Below are 22,242 nucleotides of genomic sequence, written 5' to 3'. Positions count from 1 at the left end.
ATATCAATATACAGAAGAGGCAAAGAGGATCCGTCTTTGTAGAATGTACTTTTGAGAAAGGGGAAACAAATAATAAACATAATAAATAAGTAAATTATATTGTATATTAGAAAGTAAATGCTGTGAACAACAAGTAGAGCAGAGTAAGGGATTTCGCAAGTGTGTGGGGAGGGAGGTGTGACGGGCGCAGGTTATAGCACTAAAGAGAGTGATAATTGGGCTTCCCAGGGGGTGGCGCAGTGGTTGAGAATCTGCCTGCCAATGCAGGGGACATGGGTTCGAGCCCTGGTCTGGGAAGATCCCACATGCCACGGAGCAACTGGGCCCGTGAGCCACAATTACTGAGCCTGTGCGTCTGGAGCCTGTGCTCCGCAACAAGAGAGGCCGCGATGGTGAGAGGCCTGCGCACCGCGATGAAGAGTGGTCCCCACTTGCCACAACTAGAGAAAGCCCTCGCACAGAAACGAAGACCCAACACAGTCATAAATAAATAAATAAATAAATAAATAAAAGAACGTGAATTTATAAAAAAAAGAGAGAGTGATAATGGCAGACCTCCATAAGAAGATTAAATTTGAACAAGACTTGAAGGAAGTTAGTGGATATCTGAGATAAGAATATTTATGCGGGATTTCTCTGGCGTTCCAGTGGTTAAGACTCCACGCTTCCAATGCAGGGGATGTGGGTTCGATCCCTGGTCAGGAAACCAAGATCCCACATGCCACACGGCACAGGGGAAGAAAAAAAAAAAAAAGAACATTTATGCACCCAACAAAGGAGCACCTAAATATATAAAGCAGATATTAACAGAAGTAAAGGGAGAAATAGACAGCAAGACAATAATAGTAAGGGACTTTAATACCCCACTTTCATCAATGGATGAATCATCTAGACAGAAATGAAATAAAGAAACATTGGACTTAAATGACACTTTAGTCCAAATGGACTTAACAAATTTATACAGAACACTTCATCGAAAAGCAACAGCATACACGTTTTTCTCAAGTGCACATGGAACGTCCTCCATGATAGGTTACGTGTTAGGTCACAAAACAAGTCTTGCAAATTTAAGAATATTGAAATCATAGCAAGCATCTTTTCTAATTACAGTGATATGAAACTAGAAATCAATTCCAAGAAAAAAAACGAAAATTCACAAATATGTTTAGATTAAACATGCAACTGAACAACCAATGGATGAAAGAAGGAATCAAAAAATATCTTGAGACAAATGAAAATGGAAATACAACATAACAAAACGTATGGGATGCAGCAGAAGCAGTTCTAAGAGGGAAGTTCATAGAGATAAACCTGTGTTAACAGGAAGTAAGAAAGATCTCAAGTAACCTAACTTTACACTTCAAGGAACTAGAAAAAGAACAAAGCCTGAAGTTAGGGACTTCCCTGGTGGTCCAGTGGTTAAGACTCCGTGCTTCCACTGCAGGGGGCTTGAGTTCGATCCCTGACTGGGGAACTCAGATCCCACATGCCGTGCAGAGCGGCCAAAAATAAAATTTAAGAAAAAGCCCTAAAAGGAAGGAAGTAAAGATCAGAGTGAAAATAAATGGAACAGAAACTAAAAAGATAGTAGAAAAGATGAGTGAAACTAAGAGCTGTGTTTTTGGTTTTTTGTTTTGTTTATTTTTGGCTGAGTTGGGCCTTTGTTGCTGCACGCGGGCTTTCTCTAGTTGTGGTGAATGGGGGCTACTCCTCCTTGTGGTGCACAGGCTTCTCATTGTGGTGGCTTCTCTTGTGTGGAGCATGGGCTCTAGGTGTGCGGGCTTCAGTAGTTGTGGCACGCGGACTTCAGTAGTTGTGGCACGCGGGCTCAGTAGTTGTGGCTCACGGGCTCAGTAGTTGTGGCTTGTGGGCTCTAGAGCATAGGCTCAGTAGTTGCAGCGCACGGGCTTAGTTGCTCCACGGTATGTGGGATCTTCACGGACCAGGGATCGAACCCATGTGCCCTGCATTGGCAGGCAGATTCTTAACCACTGTGCCACCAGGGAAGTCCTCCTCTTTCATTTCTGATTTTGAGTCCTCTATTTTTTTCTTGGTGAGACAAGGGAAAGGCCTGTCTATTCTGTTTATCTTTACAAGAAACCAGCTCTTAGGGCTTCCCTGGTGGTGCAACTAGAGAACCTAGAGAAAGCCCGTGCACAGCAACAAAGATCCAACACAGCCAAAAATAAATATTAAAAAAAAAAAAAAAAAAGAGGAGACATTACAACTGATAAATACAAAGGATCAAAGAGATTTCTATGAACAATTATATGCCAAATAATTGGATAACCTAGAAAAAATGGATAAATTCCTAGAAACATACAACCTACCAAGACTGAATCATGAAGAAATAGAAAATCTGAACAGACTGATTAATAGTAAGGAGATTGAATAAGTAATCAAAAACCTCCCAACAAACAAAAGTCCCAGACCAGGTGGCTTCACAGGTGAAGAGTTAACATCTGTCCTTCTCAGACTTCCCAAAAATGGAAGAGGGAACACTTCCAGACTCATTTTATGAGGTCAGTGTTACCCCAATAGTAAAACCAGACAAGGTCACCACAAGAAAATTACAAGCCGGTATCCCTGATGAACATAGATTTAAAAATCCTCAACAAAATACTAGCAAACCAAATTCAACAATACATTAAAAGGACCATACACTATGATCAAGTGGGATTTATTCCAGGGATGCAACAAGGATGGTTCAACATCTGCATATCAGTCAATGTGATACACCACACAAACAGAATGAAGGATAAAAATTACATGATCATCTGAATAGATGCAGAAAAAGCATTTGTCAAAATTCAGCATCCATTTATGATAAAAACTGTCAACAAAATGGGTATAGAGGGAACGCACCTCAGCTTAATAAAGGCCATATATTGACAAGCCTACAGCTAACATCATACTCAGTGGTGAAAAGCTGAAAGCTTTTCCTCTAATATCAGGGAACAAGACAAGGTTGCCTATTCTCGCCACTTTTATTCAACATAGTATCGAAAGTCTTAGCCAGCCGGGACAGTTAGGCAAGTAAAAGAAATAAAATGCATCCAGATAGGAAAGGAAGAAGTTAAACTGTCTCTATTTTCAAGTGACATATTAGAAAATCATAGAGTCTACAAAAAAACTGTTAGAACTAATAAATTCAGTGAAGTTGCAGGTTACGAAATCAATATACAAAAATCTGTTGCATCTCTATACACTAATAACAAAGTGTCAGAAAGGGAAGTTAAGAAAACAGTCCTATTTACAATTGCATCAAAAAGAATAAAATACCTAGGAATAACTCTAAACAAGGATATGAAAGATCTCTACACTGGAAAGTATGAGACATTGATGACAGCAAATGAAGAAGACACAAATAAATGGAAAAATAATCTGTGATTATGGGTTGGAAGAATGCATATTGTTTAAAACGTCCATACTACCCAAAGCAATTTACAGAGTCAGTGCAATCCCCATCAAAATTCCAATGCCATTTTTCACAGAAATAGAACAATCCTAAAATGTGTATAGAACCACAAAAGAGCCAAATAACCAAAACAGTCTTGAAGAAAAAGAACAAAGCTAGAGACATCTCACTTCCTGATTTCAAATTATATTACACATCTGTAGTAATCAAAACAGTATGTTATTGGCATAAAAACAGACACATAGATCAGTGGAATAGAATAAGAGAGCACAGAAATCAAGCCATGCACATACGGTCAGTTAATTTATGACAAGGAGCCAAGAAGATACAATGGGGAAAGGACAGCCTCTTCAGTAAATGGTGTTGGGAAACCTGGGTAGCCACATGCAAAAGAATGGAACTGAACCTCAGTCCTACATCACAGGCAAAAATCAATTCCAAATGGATTAAAGACTTGAACATGAGACCTGAAATCATAAAATCTCCTTGAAGAAAATACAGGTGGTAAGCTCCTTGACTTCAGCCTTGGCAATGATTTTTTGGATTTGACATCAAATGCAAAAGCCACAAAAGCAAAACTAAACAAGTGGGACCATGTCACACTAGAAGCTTCTGCACAGAAAAGGAAATCATTAACAAAATGAAAAGGCAGCCTACTGAATGGAAGAAAATATTTGCAGATTATGTATCTGATAAGGAGTAATATTCAAAATATATAAAGAACTCATACAACTTAATAGCAAAAACAAAACAATCAGATTAAAAAATGGTCAGAAGATCTGAATAGACATTTTTCCAATGAAGACATGCAGATGGCCAACAGAAACATGAAAAGATACTCAACATCACTGATCATCAGGGAAATGCAACTCAAAACCACAGCAAGATACCACCTCACACCTTTTAGAATGGCTATTACCAAAAAGACAAGAAATAACAAGTTTTGGCAAGGATGTGGAGAAAAGGGAGCCCTTGTGTGCTGCTGGTGGGAGTGTAAATTAGCGCGGCCATTATGGAGAATGGTACGGAGAGTCCTCAAAAAATTAAAATTAGAACTATTATACAATCCAGAAATTCCACTGCTGGGAGTATATCCAAAGGAAAGGAAAACACTAACTCAAAAAGATATCTGCATCCCTATGTTCATTGCAGCATTGTTTATAACGGCCAAGACATGAAAACACTCTTAAGTTTACATTGGCGGATGAAGAAATTGTGGTATAAATATGCAACGGAATTTATACCGTTGCATAAATGGTATAAATTCTGCCATAGAACAAGAAGGAAATCTTGCCGTTTTTGACAACTCAGATGGACCTTGAGGGCATTATAATAAGGGAATAAAGTCAGACAGAGAAAGACAAATACCATATTATCTAACTTTTATGTGGAATAAAAAAAAACCCATAGATACAAAGAACATTTTGGTGGTTGTCAGAGGTGTGGGGTGGGGGATGGGTGAAGTGGGAGAAGGTGGCAGAATAAGCCTGGGGCTGTAATGTACAACATGGTGACTATGGCTAATAAGTATATTTGAAAGTGTCTAAGAGTTAGGTCTTGAAAGATCTCCTCACAAGAAAAAAGTTTTTGTGAGTCTGTGTGGTGGTGGATGTGAACTAGACTTCTTGTGATCATTTTGCCGTATAGACATGTATGGAATCATTATGCTGATCTCCTGAAACTAAAATAACATTATATGTCAATTACATCTGAATTTTTTTTAAGAGTGATCGTTGTAGGCCTCAGTAAGAAGGTAAAGCTGAGCGAAGACTTGACGGGACTTAGTGGATACCTGAGAGAAGAGTGTTTCAAACAGAGGAGACATCTGACCTCTAGAGTAAAGGCCCAGAAGGAGCGGCACCATGCCAGGCAGCTGGCAAGGCTGGAGTAGATGAGCAGGGGAACAGGGGGTCCAGGAGGCGGCCGGGGATGCAGGGTCTCTGCGGGCATTGCAAGGGCCGTGGAGTGGGGAGCAGGGGGTAGCGCCATCGGCCTTATAAAGGGTCCCTCTGGCTGCTGTGTGGAAAGTAGACTGGAGGGGAGGAGATGGCACCCCTTGGAAGGCTACTGCAGTACCAGTGAGGCAGGTGAGAAATTATTAGATCTAGTTTTTAGAAACTAGTCATCAGAAGTTTTTAAAAAGCTGTTTGGTAAAAAAATCAATTTTATGCTTTCCTAGATACAAATCTCTGTTTTAAAAACTTTGTGGAAAGGTGTGTAAAGTGTACCCTAAACGTGCTTGGAGGGCAGAATGTTCTTGTCTTTTGCGGTTTTTGAGAAAACGTCGTTGATGACCTTTAGAGAGCCACGTCTTAGTGGTCCTTCCAAACGTGAAAGGTTTATGACAATAGTGCGCAGGATAATTTTGTATAAAAAGTGGTTTCTTAATGCATTGTCTCTATTTGTACAAGCTTTGCCGCAGGAAATTTACAGAGAGTTGTCCAAAGGTAAAATACATCATTGCCATGACAGTCTTGCCATCTTTTTTGTGACATTGATAGTGAGTATGTATAGTACTCATTTGTTACACAAGATGGGGAGATAGAAGAATCACTTGATGTATTTAAAAGGTATTGCGGTTACTCTGGAAGAGGAGAAGATAGATGTCAGAATCACCTAATGCTAAAAACCTTCCTCTTAGCCTGTAAACAGTGTTTCAATCAAGCAGGAGCAGCTCTTGTTCTGTGAGGCTGTGGTTGGCTGTGCGGCTTTGTCGTGAGAGCGAATGCTTAAAGGCTTCCTTCTAATCCTCTTGCTAGAGACTGACTTCTTCTGGGTTAACGCTTTGCTTCTGTTGAAATGAATCTAGCCATTAGAATGGGTAACAGAAGCTGTTTTCGTTCACTAATGCCTTGTGGCAAATTGACATACCAAAATCGGTAATTACCAAAACAGGCTCTGTAGGAAAGGAGCAAGGATTAAAAAGGTAGGAATGGAAGCAGCTGAAGGGATGGCTGTGTGCAGTGTTCCGAAGATAGAGACTAGGGAAGTCCAAAAATAAATTTATCACAATTAGTTTCTGGTTATATAATTAAAACAAGCAAATAGTAGCGTAGATGGAGAAAACCCTCGTGTATCCTGGATGTTGGGGAAAGCTTGAATATACGTATAAAGTACAAAAGAAAAACGTCCATCTTTTTATTTTATTACTGAAACTATTGCTAAAATTTAAGAGCGGTTTTTAAAGTGACTCTTTCTGACATGTTATGTAAGCAAGCCCCTCTGATAATACCAGTTCTCTGCTTTGGGAAATGTTGCTTTTGGATATATTATCTAATTTATTTTATTACTTCTCATGTCTGGCAATTTTTTGGCAAATTCAACAATCTTCAGGAAGAACCAAATTTGTGAGAGTATATTTTGGAGGTTGACTATTCTGACTATTTCTTCTTTCCTCAGAATGAGCTCTCAGATACACGTGCAAAATTCCACATACTTTTTCTTTTCTTTGTGTCGACGATGTTCTTCATCAGCGTGTTGTCACTTCTCAGCTACCACTGCTGGCTAGTTGGAAAAAACAGAACAACCATAGGTAAGTAGGTTAAAATAAAGCATAATTATTTAGGAAAATGGCCACAAATGAACATGAAGTCTAGAGAAGGACAAAAGATGATAAAGATAAAATAATTCTGTATTAAAATTAACTTGGACTGGATAGGAACAATGGCTGTTTGATAAATCTAAAGGTTCATAATTTTGAGAAGGTTGAGGAAGTAAGATTGACTTTTGTATATTTTTTCAGTAGTGTGTTGTATATAAAAGTAGAGAACTGACTATATTTTATAAATTTTAATAAAAGCTGTTTCCTGCCTTTGTTGTATCACTAATGTTAGCACTTACGTCCCGTTTTTGCTCATTTTTTTAAAATGAAAATATTGGGGAAGAATTCAGTAAGGTATTCCAGCAATTGGACACATGCTTCTTAAACAACAGTGGTGTGGCATTGCTCAGACTACACCATTGGCATGTAAGCAGCAACACCAGCCATAACTGGAATATTGAGGTATTGGCTAACAAAACAGGGATCTGTCGCAGTGTTTTGAAAGAAAGTTAAACACTCCCTGCTGTCTAAAGGAGAGGTGGACGTATTTTAACATAGAAAGATGCAGACATTGCAGGGAGATTCTCAGGTGCTCTTACATTCGGACCCCTTTAATCTCGTGTCTTGTGGAGTCCTGTAAGACGTGATGGGCCTCCAGGGTAAAGGGTTCGGTGCCCCGCCTTTCCCAGCTCACTCTGCTGTTGCTCTCCTCCAGTTCCCACGCCTTCATCCCTTTTCCGTGTGAATAAGCTTCCTTATGTCAATTAATTTATCATCGTCACAGAATATCCTGTCATCTCTTCACCTTTAACCCGAGGTTACAGAAGGCAGCCCACATGCAAAGCCTAGCTCTTCAGACCTCCCAAGCAGCTGGACACTGAGAGATTTCACACAGAAAAAGGAGATTTCTTCTTTTCAAAACTGATGACTCTGGTGGCCCTATTTTCCCACCTGGCGTCATTCGGTAGGAGCTCAGTAGTGGCTGACTGCTTCCAGTGGCCACGAGCATTTAATTGGCCACGGTTCCCACCCTGCTTCACTTGTTTCCCGCCCAAACCCTCTAGGTGTCTGAGAGGTGAGTGCTTCCTGGGAAACACATTGTTCTCTTAAAAACAACCTTTTTCAAACGTTTTTACCAGTGACTACAGTAAGAAATGCATCATTTTATATCACTACCTAGTGCATGCACACACATTTATAAAATTATGTAATTAGAATAAGCAAAATCTTCGTAAAACATCATTAATGTCTACTATGTCCAATGGACTCTAATATTTTCTGTTCTAGTTCTTTAAAAAGAAATGCTGGTTTCAAAGCACTGAATTGATTTTACAGCCTATTAAGATGTTTAAACCCACACTTTGAAAAACCTTCCCCTAACACAGCACTCCCCGCACACCCTGGTGTTACCCAGCTCTGCACTGCTGCTTCCAGGTGTCCTTTGGGGCATCACTTGCACCTTCCTCATAGCTGTCACCTCCCTACCTTGAATCATTTCTCATGTTACAGAGTTGCTATTAATACATTCAAACTGCTGCTGTCACCCCAGACAGGCTGGTTGGTCTCTTTGATCCTGATAGCCAGTCACTCCTGTACCCAAACACTGAACCTTTCATCACTTGAAACTGAAGAGGCCTCACGTTTTCACCTTGAAGTTTCCATTCTCTGACCACAGTCTTTATCCGTCCAGCTCTCCCTTTCCGTGCTCCAGTGCACGCCCTTTTTAGCTTACTGAGTCCTCCACACTCCACCACTTTTCTCTCACGTTTCTTTCCCTCTGGTTTCGTCTCTCACCCTTTTCCGTTCTAGATCCTATAATAAATGGCCTCAAGCTCCCAGCAGCACCCTCGCATTACACATGCCCCTAGGTGCCTCTTCTTCCATAACGCCTTTGCCAGTCCCTGACCCAGGTCATTCCAGCGATGCGTTCTTCTCCCAGTGCGATGGGGCTGGAGAGAGCTGGTGAAGGCCGTCTCAGTCCCACAGAGGTGGTCACAACTACAGATTCAAAGTCTCAGACCTCACTTAGGCCCTCAGCTCTACTTGGCAGTAATGTCACGTGTTTCTGATCAGGTTTGCCACCTTATTACCCACAATAGGTATTCCAGACTTTCATCATTCTCCCTAATTTCCTTTACCTATTTTGTGAATGCTTCATAGAAAAATTAGAAGTCTCCACAAGTAAATTCTTATCGTCTCACCTTTATAACCTCACACAAACATTTCTACTTTCAAACCCATCACTGTCACCCTCTTTCTAACTTCTACGGACACGATGTCTTTTCTGGTATCTATGGTTAATCTTTAGAACTTTTCTAAAGGCCATCCCATTTCTTCTAGAACTTTCTTCCATCAGTTTTTACTTCACTTTTCTGTGTCATCAACCTTTCCCAATCCGTCTCTCCCTGGCTCCTTCTTATCCATAGCTTATAAAACATTCTGAAATGCATTCCCTCTTTAAACAGAGATCCTAGGCTCTGGCCGCCATCAGCTTCCTCACTTGTTATTATTCATAGCTCAGGATCGAGCTCAGGCGTCACCTCCTGCATATCTCACCTTCCTTGGCCACCACCCCCAACACTCGCATGTATCTCTATCACACTGTCATTCTGACAGACTTTTGTTAGACTGTGGGTTCTTTGGTCAGAATTTCATCTACTTTACCTTGGGATCCCAAAACCTGGTGCTTTGCCATAAGGCACGTAGTAGGAAATTGATAAATAATGAATGAGTGAAGTTGCAAGAGATAGAATATCTTTAAAAAAAAAGAAAAAGAAAAAGGCTAAGGTGTATTGAACATTCTTCAGTCGATTTTCCTTAATATCACATAATTATTTTGACATTTTCATTTTATAAGGGTGATGAAATATTCAAGAGGTTATATTTTTTCCCAAAAAAGTTTAAAAAAAGAAAAGGAAAAAAAATTGGTATTTTCCTTCCCTCCTATAATTTTCGAATAGGTTAACTCTTCTTTTTTGTAATATATATCTGTAACAGAATCATTCCGTGCACCCACATTTTCATACGGACCTGATGGAAACGGTTTCTCGCTTGGATGCAGTAAAAATTGGAGACAAGTCTTTGGCGATGAAAAGAAATATTGGCTACTTCCAATATTTTCAAGGTAGTTTATAAAATGCACGTCTCAGAAATTATGGAACCTGTGATAGTCTCTGTCTCTCTGATTAAATGATTCAGAGAATATAGTATATTATGACATTATGAGCCTTAAGAATGAAAACTCAGAATATCTTGATTACATGAAGTATTTTATTTTTCATGTTTTTTATAAGGGTGAAGGAGAGTTTGGGCCTATATTTGAATGAGAAAAAAAGGTGATTCATAGAAAAGAATCACTCTTTTTCTTTCAAAATGAAAATAAGTTTGTGAAGTACAGAATCATAAGAATTTATATTTATTAGCCGTATCTTCAAAGATTTCCAGTACAGACAGGTTATGTATTCTGTTGTGTCTTAAATCAAAGAAGACCCAACACAGAATGCAGTTTTTACCTGCATTTAAATTTAAATGAGAATATATGCTCAAGATGATTCATAATTTCCTTTTCTCCCAAATTCTTAGCCATCCTAGGCCATCTATATACCAAAAGTCATTATAGAGAAGGAAAAAGTATTTGAAATTCAAGTACCATATTTGTAAGTGTTGTGGGTTTTTTTCCTTTTTTCCCTTAACAAGGAACTGTGTTGCTTGTTATTTTGTCTGAAAATGACATATTTGCATTCTTTCTTTTTTTTTTTTTTTTTTTGCCACGCCACATGGCATCTTAGTTCCCTGACCAGAGCTTGAACCCAGGCCCCAGCAGTGAAAGTTCAGAGTCCTGACCACTGGACGGCCAGGGAATTCCCAATTGCCTTCATTTTTGAAAGACATTTTGCTTGGTATAGAATTGTAGATGCTGCTTGCATTTTTTTCTGATGAGAAGTTTGTGGATATTATGTTTATTACTATTTGTGTAATATGACATTTTTCTCTGGCTGCTTTTAAGATTTTGTTTATCACTAGTTTCTTGCAATTTGATTATGACGTGCCTGGTGTCGTTTTCTTCACGATTCTCATGCTTAGGATTATTGAGCTTCTTGGATCTGTAATTTTTAAACTTTCATCAGATTTGGAAAGTACTTTTAACCACTGTCTCTTCAAGTACTTCTTCTGTCGCCTCCCTCCCCTTGTCCCTGCAGGGGCCCCAGCTACACGTCTGTGGCTCCTTGGGAGGCTCCGCCGCGGCGCCCTGGTGGCTGCTCACTTTCCGTGCGGCCTTTTTCCTGAGCTTCATCTTCAAGGGCGCCAGTCCCTTCCGTGTGCTTTATCTGTTGTCCCTTATATTCAGGTGTTTCCACTCCGACTGGTTGCAACATAGCCTATTATTTGTTAAGGTTATTTTCCCTAAACAGAAATTTCAATGTTGGCAGTTGGGTTTTTTGTCTTTGTTTTTTCTTTCCCCTTCTTTAAAGATGTTGTTCCATTATCATCTGGCTTGTGTTGTTTGTGTCAATAAATCAGCCTCTCTCTTATCTTTATTCCACTGTTTGTACAGGCACACCTCGGAGATTATTGCAGGTTTGGTTCCAGACCACCGCAATAAAGCAAATATCATAGTAAAGTGAGTCATACGAATTTTTTGGTTTCCCAGTGCATATAACAGTCTATAACCATAGACTGTTAAGTGTTCAATAATAGCATTATGTCTAAAAAAAAAAAAAAAAATGTACATACCTTGATTTAAAAATACTTTATTGCTAAAAACTGCTAATCGTTATCTGAGCCTTCAGCAAGTCGTAATCTTTTTGCTGGTGGAGGGTTTGAAATATCGTGAGAATTGCCAATACGTGACCCAGAGACGCAAAGTGAGCAGATGCCGTTGGAAAAACGGCACCGATAGACTTGCTCAATGTAGGGTTGCCTGAAACCTTTAATTTATAAAAATCACAGTATCTGCAAAGCACAGTAAAATGAAACACAATAAAACGAGGTATGCTTGTGAATTACTATGTCTTTTTTCCCCTGTGGCTACTTTTAAGATTTTATCTTTATCACTGGTTTTAAGTAGTCTGATGATGATGTTCCTTAGTATGGTTTGCCTTGTGTTTATCCTCTTTGGAGTTCATTAGGCTTCTTGGATCTATGAATTTGTAGTTTTCATCAGATCTGAATTATTTATTTATTCATTTATTTATTTATTTGGCTGCGTTGGGTCTTCGTTGCTGTGCGCAGGCTTTCTCTAGTTGCAGTGAGCAGGGGCTACTCTTTGTTGCTGTGCGCGGGCTTCTCATTTAGTGGCTTCTGTTTGTTGCGGAGCACAGGCTCTAGGCACACGGGCTGCAGTAGTTGTGGCACATGGGCTCAGTAGTTGTGGCTCGCAGGCTCCAGAGCGCAGGCTCAGTAGTTGTGGCGCACGGGCTTAGTTGCTCAATGGCATGTGGGATCTTCCCGGACCAGGGCTCGAACCTGTGTCCCCTGCATTGGCGGGAGGATTCTTAACCACTGTGCCACCAGGGAAGTCCAATCTGAATAATTTTGAAATAATTTTCAATTGTTTTTTCTGCCTGCTTCCCTCTTCCTGTGCCCTTCCCCCACTAGCTTTTCAGGTTCTCTTAAATATATGTCGTAACCCACCGGTCATTGCTGTTGTCCCTCCCTTCTCCCCCTCCATCTTTTTTCTCTCTTTGCTTCAAATTGGATCATTTCTATTGTTATGTCTGTGAGTTCACTTATCTTTTCTTCTGTAATGTCTACTGTTAGGCTCATCCAGTGAATTTCTTATTTCAGATATTACATTTTTCAGCTCCAGAAGTTCAATTTGGTTCTTTTTTTATATCTTACATTTCTTTTTTCTTTATATCTACTTTTTCCGGTTAATTCATGGACATATTTATAATCACTGTTTTAACGTCTTTGTTTCAAGTGTTCATGGTCATTTCTAAATCTTTTCTGTTGACTTTTTTTTCTCTCAGTTGTGATCACATTTTACTGCTTTTTATGCTAGTAATTTTTGATTGGATGGTGGACATTTTGAATTCTGAATGTTTAAATTTTGTCTCCCTTTAAAGATGCTGAATTTTGTTTTGGCAGACTTCTGTTTCAGCTTAGTCCTCCTGACGCTTGTTTAAACCTTTGGTTGGTTGGGTGTAAAGTAGCACTTTCTCTAGGGCAAGTTTAATCCTACAGCAAAGGTGAGAGCCTGCTGCGGTCTCTGCCATATCCACATGTTTAGTGAGGTCTCTCTACTCTGGCAGGTCGAATGCAAATGGCTTTCAGTGCTGTGCAGGCTCTGAATTGTTCAGCGTACACTCCCCAGTTGTTCTTTTCCCAGATTCACATGTGTGGCTTAGTATTCATCAGAAGACTCAAGTAAAACCCTGTGCAGATTTCTGTAGCCCTTTCTCTGCACATATCCCTCTTCCTCAGCTCTGTCCGATAGAAGGAAGCCTCCTCATCTTCTCGAAACTCCCATCTCTGTCACCTTAATTCAGTGAGACCACCTTGCTCTGCACATCCCCCTGTTGGTGCTCAAGTTCTGGCAGAAGCTGCAACTCCTTGGTTGGTTTCTCTTCTTTCAGACACCACAGTTCTGTGCTGCCTGTTTTGAAAAGAGTTGTTGTATATACTGTTCAACAGGAGGTCAAATGTACTGGTTAATCCATCTTGGCTGGAAGTGGAATTCCCTGCGGTACACAGTTTTGATGTTTTTAGACTGTGGAAGGCATAGCTGTACTTTTTTTTAAGTTGTGAACTCTTGAAGGCAGAGATTTTCTTTTCTTTTGTTGAGTGGTATATCCCTAGCACTTCAAATGGTACTCGGAACATCCAGTATATTTTCGCTTAATGAATATTGTTGAATAAATAAATATGTGGAACTTACATCTTGAATTTCAGTTTGAGCGTTTATGATATCTTAAATGATTGTGATAAGCAGGTCAGTTAACCAAATATTTGAATATGTATGTTTATCATAACTTTAATAGACATGATCATTTTAATAGTTATGGAAGATACTGTTTTTAACTATATGTAAATTATAAAAGGAGAAGACTTATTTCCTCAGTGGAGTCTAATATCCCTCTAAATTAGAAATCTTAGAAATCATTCTCTGAAATGACAAGTTGTGATAATTTTAAACCATGCCTCTGGAAAATAGGTGTTAAACTTGACCACTTTGATTTAACTGAACATGATTAAATTATTACTGATATTTTTCATTATGCAGTCAGGGTGATGGCTGCAGTTTTCCGACTCGTCTTGTGGGGACGGATCCAGAACAAGCTTCTGTTTCAAACCACAGTGAAAATACCAGAAGGTGTGCTTCTTGTCATTAAGTTTTTCAGAATTCATTATAGAGCAAACTGTGTGTGTGTGTGTGTTATACATAGATAAATACAGTAGTAATGTAGCAAGCCAGCATAGATAAAGAGAAATTCTATTCAGTTTTTTTAACTGAGGGTTAAAATGTGGATATAGCTGATATGCTCAGGATAACCATATTTTTTATCATTCAAACCAGAACACTTTTGAGAGTAAGAAAGTGCACGCTTGCTGTTAGTAGTTGAAACAGGACAGTCTCATGTCACTGGACGCGTCTGGCAGGGTAGGAAGCACAGCTACCCTACCTGTGCTGCGTCTTCCTAGAAACGAAGACTCTTTTTCAAGATTTGATTATGTTGGTTTATATCAGTTATATTTTCAAAGATGTTAGTCATTGTACTATTCACCATTTTATTTTGATAAACAGATTTTAACTGCAGCGTGAAAATAATGAGGATTCAAAAATACAAATACAAAATTTTTCTTCTTCATCTTAGAGGATATTTTCTCAGAGTTTGTATGGCGAGCACACTGATTCATAAATTCAGAGAAATAGTTCATTTTTAATGATATCTTAAAGGAGATAGAGATGCTTCTGTCAAAGTGAAACACTTGAAACTTACTCCAGAAATAAGTTGTGGGGGAGGAGGGATTATAAATTCCAAGCTAGCGGATTAATTTTGGAAGAACATAGGCCTTAGAACCTAGGACCTCAGAGCTCGAATAAGTTACTTAAACTGTCTGAGCCTCAGCTGCCAGCTCTATGAGAGGAGGATTTGTACTCCCTTCGGGGGTTATTGTGAAGATTGCGATGGTGTGTAGAAAGCACCCAGCACAGCGTCTGCCCATAGTGGGGTCCCCGACAATACTAGTTCCCTTTTCCTCCTGCTTTTTTTCCTCCATTCCCTCCCTCCCTGGATCTCTTAGCTAGAAAACTAAGTCTACGCTAAATCACTAAATCATTTTTTCCCCTTAGATCTATACTGCAGAGGTAGAAAGCAGAAAACTTGGGAAATGACAGGTAATCTTTTTGTCCTGGCCACAGACATAGATCCTCACCTGTCCTTGTGCTACCTTATGGCTCTTGATTAACATGTTAAAAATGTTTCAGATTGGCCTCTGAAGCTGTTTTTCTTTTATCTAATTGTTTTCATTGGCAGTGCTGAGTACAGATTCTTGGGTCTAGGAGCCATTTAATGCGGGGGGTTGGGGGCACATTTTCTCTTGAAGATGGAGTCTTTTCAGAGTGCTGAGATCTCATGAGTTGCCCTCACATGTTTAGGAGAAGGAATACTAATTTGCTGCTTATTAACTAAGTATCATTAATTGAGCGTTAGACTATTTACTAAATTATTTGCTTCTCTTTCAGTATTGGCTCAAATCCACCCTTTCCTATCAAACCGCTTAGTGAATCAAAAAACCGCTTGTTGGACAGTGAACCTCAGTGGCTAGAGAATGGATCTGAAGAAGGTGTCATCAGATCAGGTAATGCTCGTCATCTGAAAACACTGCTTTGTCTGGTTAAAATGAAAATCACCAGATTTAATAAATGTGGAAAAATTAAAGTACATTATGTGCTATTTTAAAATACGAAAATATTTGAAACTATTTAATAAAATATCTTATACGTGGGCCGTTAGTGTTTACTGGTAGCTTTCACGGAGGCGAAGGTTGAGTGAGGAAGTGTAGTGGCTGCTGCTGTGTTTTTTTCTGTTCATAATTTTGTTTTTCCTTGTTGTTACCCAGCCACGTATTTTGTCACCTCAGATGTAGAAAATTCTTTTGGCCTAATATTCTGGATAATGCTTAAACAAGGTTTTTCTTTGGGGTCATAGCTTTTGCTTATTTCAAAATAATTTTGAAATGCCTTGTCCTGTTTGGCTGTCTTGTCTTAGTATAAAAAGAGTGCACTGAATGTATTTGAACCATGATGACTCTTAATCATTTCATGAATTGTGGTACATTATACAACAGTTGATAAGACAGAAGTGGGCCTTTGAATCAGGCCTCGGTTTATAATATAGTCTGGCCACTCACTAGCATTATAGCTTAAAACATATCTGTGGTTCTTAATAATACTAGTAATAACATTCTCCTTGCACTGTAGGAAAATGGTTTGGTACTAACTCTAGGAAACACCCTAAAACTTGAAAGCTTGCTGTCACAATTTCTGGTTTGCTGTTATTGTCATTTTGGCTTTCAGCAGCATTTAAATTCTCTTAAATTAGTTTCATTAAGACCTTCATTCAGGTGACTTCCCTGGTGGCCCAGGGGTTAGGAATCCGCCTGCCAGTGCAGGGGACACGGGTTCGAGCCCTGGTCCGGGAGGATCCCACATGCCGTGGAGCAACTGAGCCCATGTGCTGCAGCTGCTGGGCCTGTGCTCTGTAGCCCGCGAGCCACAACTACTGAGCCCGCATGCCACAACTACTGAAGCCCACGTGCCTGGAGCCCGTGCTCCGCAACAAGAGAGGCCACTGCAGTGAGAAGCCCGTGCAACACAACGAAGACCCAACACAGCCAAAAATAAATAAAGTAAAATAAATTTTTTAAAAAAGACCTTCATTCAGGTCATTACACCCTCAGTATAAAATCAAGGGAAAAATCCATTTGTGGACTTGAAATTATTCCTCCTGAACATCTTTAGAGCCAATGGACGTTTTTACAAAGATAAGCATAAAACCAGACTTTCAGATTTTAGCACTGCTTTCCTTCCTTCTGGGTTCTAACAGAAGGCAAATGGTTGGCACCAGAAGCCTATTTAGTGCTTACATAATACTTGCTTTTACTGTAATCATCAATTTTACCATTTAGCCAGAAACTTAATATTTCTTTTTTTGTCATGTCATATATAATTATGTGCTTACAGGGACAAATAACCATGTAACAGTGGCAATAGAAAATTGAGTACCACTTGTTCATAACTAACCAGTTGAATAAGAGCAAGGTAAGACAGTATAAAGGTAATTTCTCCAAAAATTAGTTTATTTGCATGTCATAATCTCAAAACAATTTGCAATTCAGTCTTTTTTACTCTTTCCATTATATCAGCAAAATCAGGTCGTTCAGGAGAGATTGGAAGGTAACATCTGCCTAACTCCCATTTTTCTTACCACTCCTAGCATGATCTTACTGGATATCTGTTGATAGATTAATGAAGAAACTAATAAAAATTGTTAGGATTGGTATATGGACAACTAACCTTTTCACTGAATGGTACCTTATTAATTAGTTTAAGGAAAAAAGGTGACTTTTGCCCACTACTGAAGAAATTTGATCCAGAGAAGAGTGACTAAGATTAGAGACTGAAAAAAAGACTTAAGAGGTTCATTGATGTTCTTCACTGGGTAGAAGATATAGCAGAAGAGCAGTTTACTGTAGCCAAGTACATGGGTCAGTGACGCCTTATCTGTGTGCCCAGAGGCAGTAGCCAGAGGAGGCTGATTGAAGTAGGAATAGAAGCCCTTCCCGAAGGACCAGTAGGAGCAGTGAGGGCAGTGCTAAAACACTGACACTGAACCGCAGGGATGGAGTGAACTCTCCTGCTGCTTAAAAACAGAGAAGACAGCTGTACACGTTCAAGTCAGAAGCTAAGCTCACTGGCTCAGCAGCATCACACGCAGCTATTAGATTTTTGAAAACCTACGTGTAGTGTTTCCTGGCTACCTATTGCTACCTAACAAATTATCACACACTTAGCAGCTTAAGACAACACACCTTTATTACCTCAGTTGCTTTGTTCTCATCTGTAGTCTCATCTAGGGGACATCTGCTTCCTTGCCTGGTGTTTGTCGTTAGCATTCAGTTCCTTACAAGGACCTGGAGGCCATGTCCAAGTCACAGCCAGAGCCTAAGACTCAGAGAGTATCAGAAACAGCCCCCGGTGGGGCTCCCGGCAGGCAGAGGGCAGCAGGAGCTGCAGGCGGTGATCACGTGTCATTGGCAGCCCCACCCAGAGCTGGTCCTCAGACGGGGCTCCCGGGTTCTGGCTCTGGGCGTCTTCTCTCCGTGTAGGCGGAATAATGGCTGATGCTCGTGGTGGTTGAGAATACTCACTGAAATTCCCATAAACATCTGATAGCAGTCTTCTCAGATTATGCCCGTTAACACTAAGGGAAAAGTGTAAGGATCTGCCTGTATTAAAATGCTCACTTAATGGCTTCAGGGAAAGTCAGTGATCTGTCCCTTATTTACAGCGTCTAAAAACCTTTATTATTATTAGAATATTAGTAACATTAAAGTACTTCTTTCCTTTTGTGTTGTATTAGCAGCTTTATACCTTAGCCCAAAGAACTATTTAATAAATCTTGTTTTCAGAAATACAAAATCAAGTTTTAACAATAATTGTTTCTGGTTTTATAGGTTTATAAAAACATTATGGACGGAATATTTTCAGTTTTATATGCAAGAAGATGATCAATGGAATTAAATAATTGAAGTATAAATGAAGATATATTTTTTAAAAAAGGAAACCTTTGTACAGATTGTTGGCTCCACAGAAGCACTACTCCAGAGCTGGAAGATGCCTTAATCTTAAAATAGCCCATTTGTTCAACACTGACTTACAGCTACAAAAGTGACTTAATTTTACTTTGGAAATAACATTTACTCATAATAACGTATTATGATATGCTATAATATGAGCTGTCAGGTCACACGTTAACATGGCGTATGTATTCTTTTGATACCTGAGTTACATTATTAGAGTTGTTTCTTAGTATCCATGTAAATTTTCACTCCAGAAACACAAGGTGAAAACTTGTCTTAAGTGAAGTACATCTAGGTCAGTATGGTGGCTGAAAGTGCTTGTACTGGGTAAGAAAAAGAAAATAATTGCTTTAAAAACAACTTGGTGTTTGCTAATTTATAGTTACTGTTTTATACTTTTCAACATTTTTACTAAAGATTTTTTTTTATTGTTGGCTATAAAATAACACTCAGAAGGATTTAGATACCTAATCATTTAAAACATGGAGCATATTTGTATAATTCATTGAAGGCTTAGTTCTAAGCATTAATTAAACCATGTGCAGTGTTGTGCCCAAGGCTTAAAGAAAATGTGGCAGTATAAGAAATTATTTTGTTTCTCTCTGCTTTTAATATACTCTTTTGTTGAACTTTCATGGGTATTTATACAGGTAGGGAAACAAAGGTTACGTGTGCTATAGATATATTGGACACAGTAGGATTGGGTAGAAGTGGCTAAAAGAAAAGTAAAGCGAAAGACAAGCTACAGAAAGCTGCTTAAGTATGTTTTCAGAGTGCTGCCTGCTGCTGAGTTGACTTTCAAATTTCAGTTTAGGTAATGACAAATTTGCTTTGAAACTTTGTACAGTAATCCTATAATAGCTTAAACAGCAACATAAAATACAATGTGAACTAGGGTAAAACTGTTCAGCATAACACTGCTCTCAAGAAGGAAATTCTCACTTGAGTAGTCATTCAGAACTTCCATTCTCTGAGAGGTGGATTCCACTCTTACATGCAGGATTTTAAATCTGACTTCCTAACAGCAACCCCTTTCTGCCTAGACACTTATCCCCCTTTTCCTTTTGAAATCCAATCTAAGTGACAGGGATCGTTGCATTAATTCTAAAGAAAAATACAGTGTCCTATAGCGGAGAAACAATATACAGATGTTACTCCTGCTTTATACTTTGCTTAGTTAGCCACACACAAGCTAAAATGATTGCTTCCAGTAGTGGGTGGAGATCAGTTTTAACCAGCGTCTGTAAAAACATGTTATAGTTTCCTTGTCTATAAAACAGGGTTGGGGAGAGGGGTATTACGAATGATTTCGACTGGACGACCTTTAACATTCTTCAATTTCTAATTTTGCACAATACCTTACTTAACATTCGTCCAACAGATATTTTTGGAGTTCCTTCTGGACGCCAAACCATATACTAGGGATAGCTCTATAATCTCCTAATGTAGCATAAATTTTATAGCCTACTATTCCAGGTTTATAATTTATAGGATTTGTCTAATTCCATGGGCTATATTAATATTAGATGTTAAAAGGAAGTAATTTTTTTCCCCTTTGAACTAGAGGAATGAGTTAGCTTTGAAAATATAGTTTGGAATACTATAATACAGCTTCTACCTTTATTTCAACACTGTAGTCTTAATAATCTTGATTCTAGAAAACTTATGAGAGTTAAGGGATATCGATTTACCAACCAGAAACATCAGTTTGGCAGTTTGAGTATTATAAGGAAACAGTAAATGTTTAAACGTAAGTGACTGCTTTCAGAAATGTCCTGGTACTTCTTGTGGGTATTTTTACATTTAGGTCAGAGGATTTGCATGCACCTGATCAACAACTGAGGAAACTTAATTTTCCCTTTAACCTATTTGGGTGCTTTTGTGGTGTTTCTCTCTTTTTCAGTTCTTTCAGTATCTGTTAACATCATCTTAATAGCATAGTAAACACCTTTTCAGGAATTTTCAGCTAAAGCCTTTTAATTTAGTTACCTTTGGTTTAATTAATTTATGGCCAACATTTGCCACGTTCTAAATATTTGGCTTCGTTTAGTTGTACATATTAATGACTGTTCAGCAAGGGCCTACCAGTGGTATGGGAATCAGGGAAAGGCTGCCTCTTTGGTATTTCTCTGGGATTGATTAGTGCTGCCAACCTTTGCAGAGAAATGGTCAAAATGAAGCCCTGTCAAAATTTATTAGTACTGTCTCTGTTCCTTCAGACACTTGGAACAGTTGTGATATTTAAGGAAAATAAAGTTGAATTTCAGGTCTTGCCATTGCCATTAAAAACAAATGAGACAGGAAACTTGGTTTGACGTGGGTACAAACTTACTTGAATATTCAGTACCTGAGGCATCTGACCACTGTCACTGTGCCAAACCAAAGAGCAGCTACAGCTTAGTGGTCACTGAACTTGCACCGCTTACATAGTAGAGTTTCATCTTTGCATATGGATGATTTTTTAAGATCCTTTTACATATTTAGTGGGTATGATCCAATGTGTCGTAAGTTAATTTAACTTAGTTTAAATCAAATATGCAATGTTTACTTGAATTTATTTCTATTAATAGCAGATTTTGACTGTTTGTAGGATTTGCAGATTTTTCAGTCATGTGAGATTTCCCTTCAGTCATCTTTAAAGCAGATGCATATTAAGGGCTGTTAGGATCTGCATATTTGGGGCGCTGAAAACACAAGTGACTTACAAATATGTTTTGCTTACATTTTGTTCTAGGACTAGCACTGCTATCAATGAAAAGTATTTTTAACTAATCTATTAAGAGAAATTAACCATATTTTTGCATTTCAGCCAAAATAAAGGCCATATCTCATATTCTGTAAGATACAGCTAATATGTAAATCTGAAATTCATGTGAAGTTTCTTACGATCTGAACTATATTTTCCAACTTAAATTAAAAATGCAAGATAGATTCAGCAAGGTCCATATTTTTCTAACGACTTCACTTTATTATTTTGCTGAGTTGCATAAAGAAGCAAGGAATTGTATTTGTATTAAAAGCTTCAGAAAGCTGTTGAGTTTATCACATTTGTACATGATTGCAGGTTAGTCTATGCCCATTTACAGAAAAGGTGGGCACTATTTTAAAGTGATCTTTAATATGTTTTTATATAAACAAATTTGAAATACAGTTTACTTTGGTTGTTTTTACATATCATGTCCCGTAAATCTTGTATTTGTTTCTCATAAGTGTAACCCTGGACCATGACTTAATGTTATCTTTGCTTTGTCTTTTGGGTGGCCTAACCTACATTAACACGAAGGCTGAACATTTTAAAACTTGTTTTTCCAAAAATCATAACGATTACTTTATTAATAAATAAATAAAGTCCTGTATTTGAACAGCTGCTGTTGTTGTTAGGGGATGACTGTTACTTTAGTCACCTGGCAGGTGTGGCAAGGTACAGTGCTGCCTTGGGAAAGCGATGGGGCTGATCCTTCGGGCAACCACAGGG

At 38.7% G+C, this 22,242-nt stretch overlaps 1 protein-coding gene across 4 annotated transcripts in view; it reads left to right on the top strand.

Annotated features, from left to right (window-relative positions):
• Positions 1–22,134, top strand: part of ZDHHC20 (zinc finger DHHC-type palmitoyltransferase 20) — a 70,923-nt gene extending 48,789 nt beyond the window's left edge. The window contains exons 8-14 of one of the 4 annotated variants that reach the window (XR_011071032.1): positions 6,818–6,950; positions 9,957–10,083; positions 14,185–14,274; positions 15,256–15,300; positions 15,649–15,764; positions 17,149–17,226; positions 18,642–22,134. Coding sequence is in view for 2 of the 4 variants with exons in the window: in XM_068526750.1 (XP_068382851.1) it covers positions 6,818–6,950; positions 9,957–10,083; positions 14,185–14,274; positions 15,649–15,764; positions 17,149–17,186 (504 nt within the window). In the remaining 2 variants the exon portion in view is untranslated. The remainder of the gene's footprint in view (positions 1–6,817; positions 6,951–9,956; positions 10,084–14,184; positions 14,275–15,255; positions 15,301–15,648; positions 15,765–17,148; positions 17,227–18,641) is intronic. The other 3 variants (XR_011071033.1, XM_068526750.1, XM_068526751.1) reach the window with 3 other exon arrangements.
• The last annotated feature ends 108 nt before the right edge of the window (positions 22,135–22,242 follow it).

The sequence above is a fragment of the Eschrichtius robustus genome, chromosome 18 (assembly GCF_028021215.1).
Source record: "Eschrichtius robustus isolate mEscRob2 chromosome 18, mEscRob2.pri, whole genome shotgun sequence".
NCBI lineage: Eukaryota > Metazoa > Chordata > Mammalia > Artiodactyla > Eschrichtiidae > Eschrichtius > Eschrichtius robustus.
This window is presented reverse-complemented; position numbering and strand designations above follow the sequence as displayed.